This window comes from Rhinopithecus bieti, unplaced genomic scaffold (genome assembly GCF_001698545.2).
Source record: "Rhinopithecus bieti isolate Rb0 unplaced genomic scaffold, ASM169854v2 scaffold_42745, whole genome shotgun sequence".
Classification (NCBI taxonomy): Eukaryota; Metazoa; Chordata; class Mammalia; order Primates; family Cercopithecidae; genus Rhinopithecus; species Rhinopithecus bieti.
The window spans coordinates 4,425-16,678 of NW_016819184.1; the positions used below are offsets into that span (position 1 = coordinate 4,425).

Genomic DNA, 12,254 nt, shown 5'->3' on the forward strand with positions numbered 1-12,254 from the left:
TCCGGGTGGTGGAATTCCTCTGCACCCTGATTTTGGGGGTGGTTACAGAAACACACACACACACGTTAACATTCATGGGACTGTATACTCCACAAAAAGCCAATTTTACTACATGTTAATTTAAAAAATAAATTAACAAAAAGATGAGGGAAAACACATTTCCAAGTTACCTTCTCTTTAATCAAAGGGAGTTTTCTCCCCAAAGTTCAAGACACTAGAGACCAGTATTTCCTATTTAAAAGGGAATCTAGGTCACATTTTCTGCATAATCTTTCCCTCAGTGAGGCCCCACTGCCTGCCATGCTCTCACAGAAGGCTGTCACCATGGAGGGCTCCTCCACCAGACTCACGGGGGACCAGGCACCTGCCTCCGGGGGCTCTATCCCAACACTCAGCACCATGGGTGACCCAGAGTAGACATCCAGTAAGAGCCTACTGGGTGAAGCAAGGTGGGTGGTGTCATCATGGAGCCTGGGGACCATCCTTTCCTGGGAGGCTGGAAGACAGTGAAGGGCAGCATCTTCTGTAAATACAACCAGGGCCTATAGATCCCCACCTGGCATCTCCTTCAACCTGACCAAGAGAAACCTGATAAACCGTGTGCACACGGCTGGCAATGTGGCGGGCCAGGAGCTCCTGGAGTCTGTGGTCCCTGTGGAGGTGCACACTGAGAGTGAGCGGGAAGAGGTGCCTGCAGCCCCATTGGCTGGCTCTCCGTGGCATGCAGGAAGGCCATGGGGCCTGTGTGGCCCAGGCCTCTGCATGAAGCCTTTGCCAGGCCTGTGAGGGCTCAGGCTCAGGTCAGGCACAGGGTTCACAACAGGGGGAAGGTGCTGCCAGCTGCTTTAGTACAGTCCCTGGAGGAGGCGAGCCCCGCTTCACAGTGCTTGGCCCGCTAGAGGTGCGTGACCTGCAGAAGGAGCAGCCCCTGACAGCCGGTTTGTGGCTTGCTCACTCCGGAGGCAGGGACACGATATCACACACTTCCCATGGGGCTGGGCTATCACGTTAGTTTGGACGTGCTCTGCACACCATGGAGCTCATAGCCAGCTTGTGCGCAGCTGTCCAGGCACGGAGGTGGCCTGGCACACACCTACACCAGCCCCATCCGATGCCTTGCTTAGAAGACTCAGCAGTGATGTTCTCTGTGCTTGCCAGGAGCCAGACTGAGTCCCAGCACTCACTGTCCCCTAAGCAAGACTCCCCTGGGCCTGGACAACCTGGCCTCTAGGAGGACAGGACACCACCACTGCCTGGTTTTTTGGAAAGTCTTTGGGGTAAGCTTTCAAACATGGGCTTGAGGCTGAACAAGCACAGGCTTTCCCCTCCTACCCAGCCAGATGCTGTTTTATTCATCTTGGAAGCAGAGGCTGTCCGCATCTGTCCTCACCAGGTCATCCCATCCTGACCAGGCATGGCCAACGTGAGCGCTGACGGGCCTCCACAGACAAAAACCAATACACCGAAGATGGCCCTCCAAAGCTCCAGAGTCAAGCCCACCTGCCCTGGCTGCTTCCACCATTAGGATGACCATGTGTAGCCAGTCTGGGCACAATCTCTTCTTTCCATTTGCTTTACACACTATTATATATATGCATATGACACAGCAGCTATGGAATACAATGTGGTTTAAGTGAAAACAGCAGCATTTATTTCAGCATGTCAGTTGTGACCTCCATGACCCCATAGGGAACAAGGAAGAAGTTAACATGGAAGAAGACGGTCACCCCAAAGATCCAGGAATGTGCCCGACCAAGTCACACTACATGAATTAAATGCACGCACTTGCGCTTGAGGATGCCAGACTGGGGCATGGAGGAAGTGAGTGTGCGGACAACGGGCAGGGACAGACTGAGGTGGTGACACAGACACTTGTCAGAACTGTTTGCCGGTGAGGCCACGATGCCACCAACCAACGCACTGACGCACCTCTGTCCACTGACAGCTGCTGCATCCAACTGGGTCGGCCAACCGAGGGCCACAGAGGACGGCTCTGACTCTTGAAAACGGACACGTGACAGCGTCTGTGGATGAATGAAGCCCCAAGTCAATGTGGGTTTCCAACATGCTATGAGATATACTGCAAAAAATGGTGGCGTTCACCAGCAAGCACCAGTGGAAACCCCGAGTGAGGTGATGGCGAATGAGGTGCCAGAGTGGAAGTGACAGGCGGGCCCGGGTCTTGGATGGGTAGCAGTTTGCTGGGTAGAGATAAAGTGGGTATTCCAGATAGATCAGGAACAACCCACCCTGCTCCATCCAACAGCCCACCATGTACCAGACACAGAGTGGCCAAGGGGAAATTAGGGAAGGCAGTGATTAGGCGGAGGTTGCAGTGAGCCGAGATCGTGTCACTGCACTCAAGCCTGGGTGACAGAGCGAGGCTCCGTCTCAAAAAAAAAAAAAGTCTCAGGTTTAATTTCCAATATGGCAAATATGCACAATATAGCCCTTATCATCAAAAACTCTTTGGGGTCCTCAGTCATCTTAAAGGGGGGTCCAGAGGAATCGAGGGTCTGAAGGGTTAAGCCCACTCTGAGCCCGCCCGGGCCTGGCAGGGTTCTGTGTCACATATAGGAATGCTCCGGTAGGCTCCATCTAGTCCTCGACACGCCAGAACACAACCTCAGAGCTCACCTGGAGGCCAGATTATGTCACCAGCCCTCGGAAATGGACCTTCCTCCTGGCTGAAGTGTGGGGCGCCTGGTGACAGTCTCACCTAGGAGGCTCGCTCCTGGAGGGGAGGCACCACATCCTTGAAGCTCCCCCAGAGGCGTATTTGTACTCACTTTCCCAATACTTAGAGCCTCCTAAACTTATTTAACAAAAGAATTATGCCTAATACTTTAAGCACAAACTTAAGAAAGCCTACAGAGAAATGATTAAACTGTGACTGTCCTGGTATGAATGTGAATAATTATACATTAACACCCTTTACCATTCAAATAATTGTCATTCAGCTCAAAGCTGAATAACTGACTTCTGAATAGGTGCTAATGGTTTCTGAACAATAGCAGAAATAGAATCATCCTGTGCAAAAAAAAAAAAAAAATTCAGAGGAGGGCAGGGCAAGCAGGACAGCAAGTGCTGGAGCACATGGACCTCGGTGCAGCCAAGGTATCACTAGGTTAATTATAGAGGGGAGGGAAATCAAGTCTGAGGAATTCTGCGAATTTCATTTGTCATCCTCACGTCTGCAAACCTCGCGTCTGCTCTGCTGTCTTTGGAGTACTGGCTTTCTCTGCCTTCCCTTAGAAACATGCCAGACCTTGCAGACATAGGAGGCTCTGATTCCTCCCCAGCCTCCTCTGCAGTAGGATGAACACGCTCGCCTCACACAATCCCAGGCTCACAGGGCACAACCTTGTTACCGAACAACATTCAAGTAGAAAATCTGGTTCCAGATGACACATTATCAACGTGTGCAAAACAATAATGTCCTTCATCTTGCCCAGTCAGCAGGGCCGGCATCAGTTCACGACTTCCCTTTGTTGGTTTCACTGCAGCTGGTAGCGAGTTTCAGCCCCACGCCATTCACCTTCAATACGTCAATGGTTGCTAAAAACGCATGGACCCGCCCAAAGAACCTACGTATGCAGGCTGCCCCTCTCAGCCAGTAGAGGAACTCCCATTCGCTCATCAGAAACATCTAGAAGCTTCTTGCTGGTGTTCAGGAGGGAGGACAAGTCATGCTGGCTTTACCAGTAGACACTTCAGGCTGCTCCTGCAAGGCTAAAAATAAGCTGCTTCCCAAACTGGGGCAGTGCCCCTTCCACCCCACTGCCCACGCCCAGCAGACACCTCATATCAATGCCATCTATGTTTCAGGGAATGCTGACAAATCTAAGGGGACGGGTGGGTCTGACTGCTCCCCACCCAGGTGGCTCCTTGAGCTGCCTGAGCTCTGTTCAATAATTTTCCATTGATCATCATGCTGCTGCCGCCATTAGTTAACTTTTGAAGACCAACCCAACAGAAAGGAGCTGGGCCCTAAATTTCTTAATGAATTATTCTTTTACCACAGGACACAGATTATGCCACGGCGCAGGCATATCATTACTGACAGAGCTGTCAGAAGGATGGGCAAAAGGAAACTGGCAAGCTTTAATTTCTCTGCAGAGAAATGAGAAGCTCTTTGGGGATTAATCTCAGTATCAACATTGAGCCTCTGCCTCGGGGCAGCTGAGGAATTCAAAAGGAGCTGTGCCTGGATTTTGAGTGATGGAATCTGGCTCCAATTGCACAGCTGACTCTGGTTGCTCACCTATTCAAATGAGGACGAGGCGTGCAGGTGAGGCTGGCAGCTAGGCAGGACAGGAACATGCAGGTGCCGGCAGGGGAGTGGGACAGGGAGGCCAAGGTGCTTGCAAAGTCATTGAGGGCAGACAGGCCAGGCTAGCAGGACATTGTGGCCTGCTGCTCTCCTGGCTGGGACCGGGATGCAAAGGTGCCTCCCGTGTGCAGTGGGTAACGCCACCGGACAGAGCCCTTGCGTCCCTTTGGTTTTTCACGAGGTACCAAGTTTGTCCCTTGAAGAGTCCGTACTCATCCTATAACAGAGGATGAGTTCAGAGGGCTTCTCTGTCCACTCAAGTCAAGGTCCTCTGCACTCTCCAGATCCCTGGGGTCCCTGGCACAGTCTGGCCCCCACCCCTCCCCGCCCAGTGGCAGAGGCCCTATGCCAGGGCCGTCTCCCTTCAACGTGGGGATTTCTAAGGTCACTCGAGAAAGAGCCTGATGTCTTCTGGAAATATGAACGTTCCAAGTTCAGGCTCACATGACATGGGGAAAAGACCCAGTGTGGGCATGTTCAGATTTACCAGTTAGTTCATTTGTTTATTAATTTGTTTCTTATTCTTAATAATCTGTGAGCAGCTACCTCGTGCTGACCTTTGTGACAGAACCGCAGGGTGACGCTGATGGCGCTCGGGGGTGGGGGCATCGGGGCTGGCACTCAGCAGTGGTCACAAGCGGATGTGCCAAGACCAGGGGGACAGAGAGCAGGGGGTGATGGGGCACGCAACAGGGATCATGGTCAGGGAGGCTTCTGGGGAGGCGACACTGGCACTGAGACCTGCAGGCGGGCAGTGGCGGGAGAGCCGATGGCCAATGCGGGCAGTGTGGCTTGGCCAGCAGGAGGGGCATGGGCGAGACCCAGGGAGCAGCACATGCCACACAGTGGGCCATGAGAGGGCTGGGTCTGACCCTGATAGCGTCAGGAGACCAAGCAGAATTTACAAGCCAGGATGGCATAATCAGGTCCTCTTCTGGGGCCCCTGAACTCCCCCAAGGCAACCACCACCATTATGGACCCTGCGGGGTCTGCCCCCTTGGCCCCTTCCTCCCCTGGCCATACCACATCAGCCACCACTGGCATCACCCACTCCCTACCCTGCCTCACCTTCTTCAGCCTTTTTCTCACCCACTTGTATGGGTTCATCACTTACGTCCACGCCACTGACCCCAATCCCTAACCTTCCTGTCTCTGTCCTTATTCTCAAGTGACTGCTGCAATTCCGAACTCTGCCAAAATGAACCCCTTCGTCTTCTCTTCCCTGCCATCCACAGTCACAGGTGCTTCAGGTCCCCCTTTTCCCCTGGTACTGGCTCCACGCCCCCTCCTCCCTCTCTCAACCAGCACCTGGACGGTCCAATGAGTCCTGTTCAAGTCCAGCCTGGCTCCTGTCATGAGTAGCTCCCCACTGCCCCCCAGTGAGAACTGATGGCCTTCTTGGCCTGGAGGGAGGCTGGCGGCCCCTTCTCACACCCCTCCTGTTCCAGCCAGAAGGGAGAGCTTGCTGTTTCACCCACAGTCCTGGCCTCAGTTTATCCTGTTTCCCCCCCTTACTCCATGTGTTCAAATCCCATCTACCTCGAAGTCTGGTGCAAATGCTACCTCCTCCATGAAGCTCTCCCCAGCCCACACAGTTGGAGGCTACCTTGCCGCCTGTAGTGCTGGCTTACCTAGGGCTCCGCATATACCCTTCTGGCAGCACCAAGACCAGGCATTCTTAGGGCTTCTATGTGGCTGTGAGTCACCTTTGCATCTCCTACGGCATCTGTACACAAGAGACGGCCAAAAACAGCTGGAAGGAACAGAGGGCGGGTCTTCACAGTCTACTTTACACCAGAGGAAAGGACAAGGACCACATACGAAAGGAAGTGGGATGTGTAAGTAACTACTGGGGAGTGCCTCACATCTTGTGCCAGTCACTACGGACAGGTAACAAATAATCCCCAACTTAGTGGCCCCAAACAACACGAATGACTTTTCTTTCATGGCCTTTATGGGCCAGGAATTCAGAAGGGTTGGGCTCAGCAGTTATCACTTGGGGTCTTCTGCATAGCTGCACTCATCCGAAGGCTCGACTGGAGCTGGAGGGTCTATTTCTAACAGTGCTGACTTCCCTGGCTCCTCAGCACGTGGGCCTTTCCTGGGGCTGCCTATGTGTCCTCCGACATGGTACTGGCTGCCCTCACAGTAGGTGACTGAGAGGACACTGGGAGCTGCAAGGCCTCTTACGACCTAGCCTTGGAAGTTGCACACCATCACTACTTCCCCCATATCCTGCTGTAGCTCAGGCCAGACCCAACTCCATCTGAGAAGGAACAAGAGTGGGAGTACCAGCAGTGAAGTTCACTGGTGTTGCATGGGGACTGGCTATCCCATGGCTCTTTTCTTGGTAGCATCATGGTATTTCAGAATTCAGCAGGGAACCCTGGGCCAAATGTCACAACTTCATCTATGACTTCATTGACTGACTCTAGTAATTACCAGGTATATTACAACAATCCTAAAATCAGCTCCAACAGCTTTTGCAACATATCTCAAGTTCTCAAAATTAGAATTAATTATCTAAAAGCTGGGCAGATGGACTTTAAACAGTGACAAAACCTACAGTGACAGAAAGGAAATGAGGACAGGGTCTCCTAAGTCCTCTTAAACATCGCCACATTCCCATGCAAACTTAGCAACTTAATTCTGACTCTTTTAATTAGGTTGAAACTCCATGACCATACTGTGGAGTAGGGGAGGAGTAAGAAGATTTTTCATTTTGAGCAGCAAAGAGATAAAACTGAAAATGACTGATATTTAAATTTGCAATATCAAGTTTCCATGCATCACTTAAAACTTTAAAAAAGTGTCACATATACATGATCAGAAGTTCAAATTCTTCCAAAAGATGTGTGGAAAACACCAACGCCACTGTTCCTACTCAGTCTGCATGAGGCTGCTCCCTTGTGGTGAAGAATCAGACAGAACACTGAATGTGACCTGGGGTGGAGTGTAAGACCCCTCAGGGCACGTGGGCAGAGTGATGTTGGACAGCGTCCTCGCAACACCCATGGGCGGGCAACCCAGGACTACAACAGCTTCAAAACCAGCTCGTGTTCCCAAGGACGAGTCTCAGCTGGACTCCACATGCATGTGGCCCTGTGTTATCAAGGACCTGGCCAGCAGAGATCTTCCCAGTAAATTTACCCCTTCCTATGAGCTTTTATTCCGGGGTCAGAAGGACCCAGGTTAAAGTCTCATCTGTGCCAAGGATCAGCTGCTGGAGCTCAGTCAGTCTAAAGTTGAATTTCCTCCACTTGGATATGAGGATCACAAAGCACTTGGCAGAGGCCCTGCCCCTTGGAAAGCACTCAGAGAGCAGAAGCTACTCATGCTCCCTCACTGCAGTGAGAGTCGGGAGCTGACCTTGCGGACCTGAGCCAGGCGCAGGCTGTGTGACAAAACACAATTCTCTCCCAAGGCTGGTTCTGTGAGAAGACAGAAACTGTAATGTAACATGGTATTGGTGGAAGACGAAGAGAAGTTTCAGCTAAAGAGAAACTGCCCCAGGAGACAGAAGGGCCTGGTTGAAAAGACAGAACAAGCTACAGTGCAGACACATGACAGCAGAATCGAACCCTAGGCCCCGATGCCGGCCATTTACATGGAGGACCACGGGGCCGACTCCTCTGCCTGCAGAAGCCCCTGACTATTGCTAAGGACAAGAGTTACATGGATGTGTGAGTTGTGCTCCTCTTGAGGGCACAGGGTGCTGCTCCAACCTGGGCGTCTGCATCCTGCAGGCTGCGGCCCGCCTGGAGCATGGGCAGACCTCCGAGGAAGTGAACAGACCCCAGCCCTGGGTGGCACTTTGGAAAGCTGCGGCCGTGCTGGGGCAACAGGCATGCCATGTGCAAAAACTCAAACCACCACCTGGAAAAGGTGGAGAAGTTGACACAATGATGTTTCAGGTCCAGGAATGCTATTAATTTGACATTCTGAGTAATGAATCTCCATGTTCCATGACAGCAGCAGGCTGTGGAAATACTAGAGAAAACACTCCATAATTAGATAACTCTGCCTTCATTGCTTGATCCACCGCTACTGGCACGGAACTTCGGGACAGACAGGGCAGCACTGACCCACATGCCTGGTCTAGCAGAGGGGATGGCAGTGAGGGGCTAGGCAGGGTCTCTGAGGATGGGCACCCTGTGCTCCACGCACAGGTGAGAGTAGCTGCCTGGGCTGTGGATTCTGTGTGTCCTCTACCTGCATAGAAGCTGGCTGGACGGGGACGGCTGCAAGCTGAGTGCAAGGCTGCAAGGCGACACCAACCTCACCTCCTGAGGCCCCTCGCTTGGCTGGCTGGAGAAGAAGTTATGCAACAGAGTCCAAAGGTCTGGCCCAGAGGCTTCCTCTTCCTGCCCATCAGGTCAGTGTGTCCACCCCATCCTGTGGGGCTCTGGAGAGGACTGGGAGGTCCACTGACAACTCACAGACCTCTCAGCCTCACCCCAGCTCCAGGTGCAAACCCAGAGTGCACTCAGTATCTCGCTGAGGCCATACTGGGTTGCATCTTCACACTTGGGATACGGAGGCCACAGTTTTCATGATCTTTCCCCCAAATTTGCTTTCAAGGAATAAAAGTCCATAATATTTACTATTTTCCTCCAACATATTATGAAAAACTTCAGTCATATAGAGTTGGAAGAGTTTTACAATGAATACTTTTATAACTCTGGTTATATAATTGACATTTTAGCCTGTATTTGTTTTTATCATATATCTATCCATCTCTCCACCCCCTATCCATTTTATTATTATTTTTTCTGCATTTCAAAATAAGCTGCAGACATCAGCGTACTGTCTCCAAGTCCTTCCTCACATAAACCATTAAGAGTTCAATGCCCATTTACGGTTCTTTTTCCTTTAAGGTGGAATTTACACACAGTGAAATGCACCATCTTCGTGCATCATTTGATGAATTCTGACAAACACAGATAGACACCTGTGTGACCTAAACTGTTAAGACAGCCATGGTCTAGAACATTCTAGACTAACATTCTAGTCATGGTCTAGAACATTCCCTCATGCCCCTTCCCAGTTAGTCACTGCCTGCACAACCCTAGAAGCAGTTCCTCTTCTAACTTTTCCCTATCCAGATTGCTTTTGCCAACTGCAGAGCTCCAATAAATATAATCAGAGGCATGCTCTTGCTGTGTCCGGCTCCTTAAGCTCAGTATGACGTTACTGAGACTCATCCATGGGGCTGTGTGCGTCTGTGGATCATTCCTTTTCAATGCTAAGTTCACAGATAGGAATAGGCTCTACACGGATATCCCTCAGGTAATTTATCCACTTTCCTACAGATGGACATATGAGCAATTCCCAATTGCAGCAATTATAAATAAAGCAAGCAAAGCTGCTGTGAACATTCTTGTATATGTTTTTGTGGACATAGGTTTTAATTTCTCCTGGATAAAGGCCCTAGAGTGGAATTGTTGAGTAATGGGGTAGGAGAACACTTAGTTTTATAAGCAGCTGCTAGACCTCTTGCAAAGAGGTTATAACATTTTAACACCCACCAATGTACACGAGAGGCGAGGCGGCGGCACAGTCTCCGTGACATTTGGAGGTGGTGGCTTTCTGATCTGAGCCGTCCTGGAATATAGGCAAATGTCTTTCATTGTGGTTTTAACCTGCACTTCCCTAATGACTGATGATGCCGGGCACCTTCTCATGGGCTCGCGGGCCAATCTGTGTATTATATGTCCTGATGAAAATATGAGACGTTCTGTCCAGTTATTTACTGGGCTGTCTGTCCTTTTATTGCGGAGCTATAGGAGTCTTCACATACCCTGCTTAGAAGTCCTTTGCCAGATACATGTTTTGTAAAAATTTCTCTCATTCTGTGGCTTCTTATTCATTTTCTTAATGACATCTTTTAATAAAGTTTATTAATAATTTCTTTCATTGTTTTTTATTTTGGTGTTACAAGAAATGTGTGCTTACCCAAATCAGAAAAATACTCTTCATGTTTTCTTCTAAGAGCTTTAGAGTTTCAGCTTCACATTTAGGTATATGATACAGTTCAAATTAATTTTTGTGTATGGTGTGAGGTCAAGGTTATGGTGAATAATATTTATCTGAAAATGGTTATCCATGGGAGCTAAGTTATGAGGATGTAAAGACATCAGAATGACACAATAGACTTTGGGGACTCAAGGGCAAAGGGTGGGAAGGGGGTGAGGGATGAAAGACTACAAATCAGGTTCAGTGTATACTGCTTGGGTTTGTGAGATTTTGATGCACCATTAAAACCACCATTAAAGAACTGACTCATGTAACCAAATATCATCTGTTCCTCAAAAACCTATGGAAATAAATAAGTTATGTAACAAATTTCTAACTATTAAAGTGCTCTGAAAATGGAATAAAAAAAAAAAAGGATATCCAGTTACTCAGCACCATTAGTTGACAAAGTATTTTTTTTTTTTTTTTTTTTTTGGTGATGGAGTCTTCCTCTGTTGCCCAAGCTGGAATGCAGTGGCATGATCTCAGCTCAATGCAACCTGTCAACTGGCTTCAAGTGATTCACATGCCTTAGCCTCCTGAGTAGCTGGGATTACAGGTGTACGCCACCATGTTTGGCTACTTTTTGTATTTTTAGTAGAGACAGGGTCTCGCTATGCTCGGCTATTTTTTGTATTTTTAGTAGACAGGGTCTTGCTATGTTAGCCAGGCTGGTCTTGAAATCCTGGCCTCAAGTGATCTGCCTGCCATGGCCTCACAAAGTGCTGGGATTACAGGCGTAAGCCACCATGCCTGCCCAACAAGACTTTACTTTCCTCATTCGTCTACTTTGTGTCTTTCTCAAAGATACAAGAAATGCAAAAATGTTGGTCTCTATTCTGTTCCATTGTTCGAAGTTTTGATCCTTATCACAGTGTCTTGATTACCATAGATTTGTAGGAAGTCTTGGAACCAGATAATGTAAGTCCTACAAATTCATTCTTCTTTTTCAAGATTGTTTTAAATATTCTAGGCTCTTTGCATTTTGACATAATTTAAAAGTGTGACTGAACTGAATACAGAGGACAATTTGTGTAGATGTGACCTCTTGCAACACTGGCTCTTTCAATAACTAATAAAGATCCATTTACTAGGTCTTCTTTAATTTCTTTCAGCCATGTTTTTATGCTGTTTAGTAGAGAGGCCTTGCATATCTTTAAATAATAATCTTTAATAATGCTAATGTTAAATACATAAAATAACTGTTTTATAATTTACTTAATATTACATAGAATACATTTTACATTAAAATTGTATCCTCAACCTTCTTAAATTCACTTATTGGTTTTAATAGTTATTTTCCACATTCTTTAAGATATTCTATATAAATAATTATGTGATCTGAAAATAAATACAATTTTACTTATACCTTTCTGTCAATGTATTCCTTTTTTTTTCCTTCCATTTTTACATAGGACTCTTTCATCATTTTAAATTATTTTGTCTTGTAGAAAATATATACCAGGCTCTGGCTTTTAAACCAGTCTACTAATCTATGTCTTTTATTTGAGTCTTAAAAACATTTACATTTAAAGTAATTATCAATATGATTGGGTTTAAGTCTACCAACTTGTTATTTTTCCTATCTGTTCTTTGTTCTCCCTTTACCCTTCCTTCTTTTACATTCTTTTACTTTAAAATAATTAGCATTCTATTTTATCTTTTCTGTTGGCCCATGAGCTATAGATTCTGGTTATTTTTAGTGGTATTCTAGGATTTTTAACATGCATTCTTAATTTATCAAAGTCTGCCCTCAAATATTACACTTGTTCATAAAGTAAGAAACTTAGAACAATATATTTCCATTTCCCCAGAGTCTCATCTTCTATGCTATTGTTGTCATGTTTTCCTTTTATGTATATTATAACATACAAAATACATCTTTATTAACTTTACCATGAACAGT

At 47.8% G+C, this 12,254-nt stretch overlaps 1 protein-coding gene across 7 annotated transcripts in view; it reads right to left on the reverse strand.

Moving 5' to 3' along the window:
- Positions 1-1,773: 1,773 nt before the first annotated feature.
- Positions 1,774-12,254, reverse strand: part of MGMT (O-6-methylguanine-DNA methyltransferase) — a 271,433-nt gene continuing 260,952 nt past the window's right edge. Inside the window, exon 5 of one of the 7 annotated variants that reach the window (XM_017858701.1) lies at positions 1,774-2,024. In XM_017858701.1, coding sequence (XP_017714190.1) covers positions 1,876-2,024 — 149 coding nt within the window. In that variant the 3' untranslated portion in view covers positions 1,774-1,875. Of the gene's footprint in view, positions 2,025-5,977; positions 6,060-12,254 lie in introns of those variants that run through there. The other 6 variants (XM_017858700.1, XM_017858702.1, XM_017858706.1 and 3 more) reach the window with 6 other exon arrangements.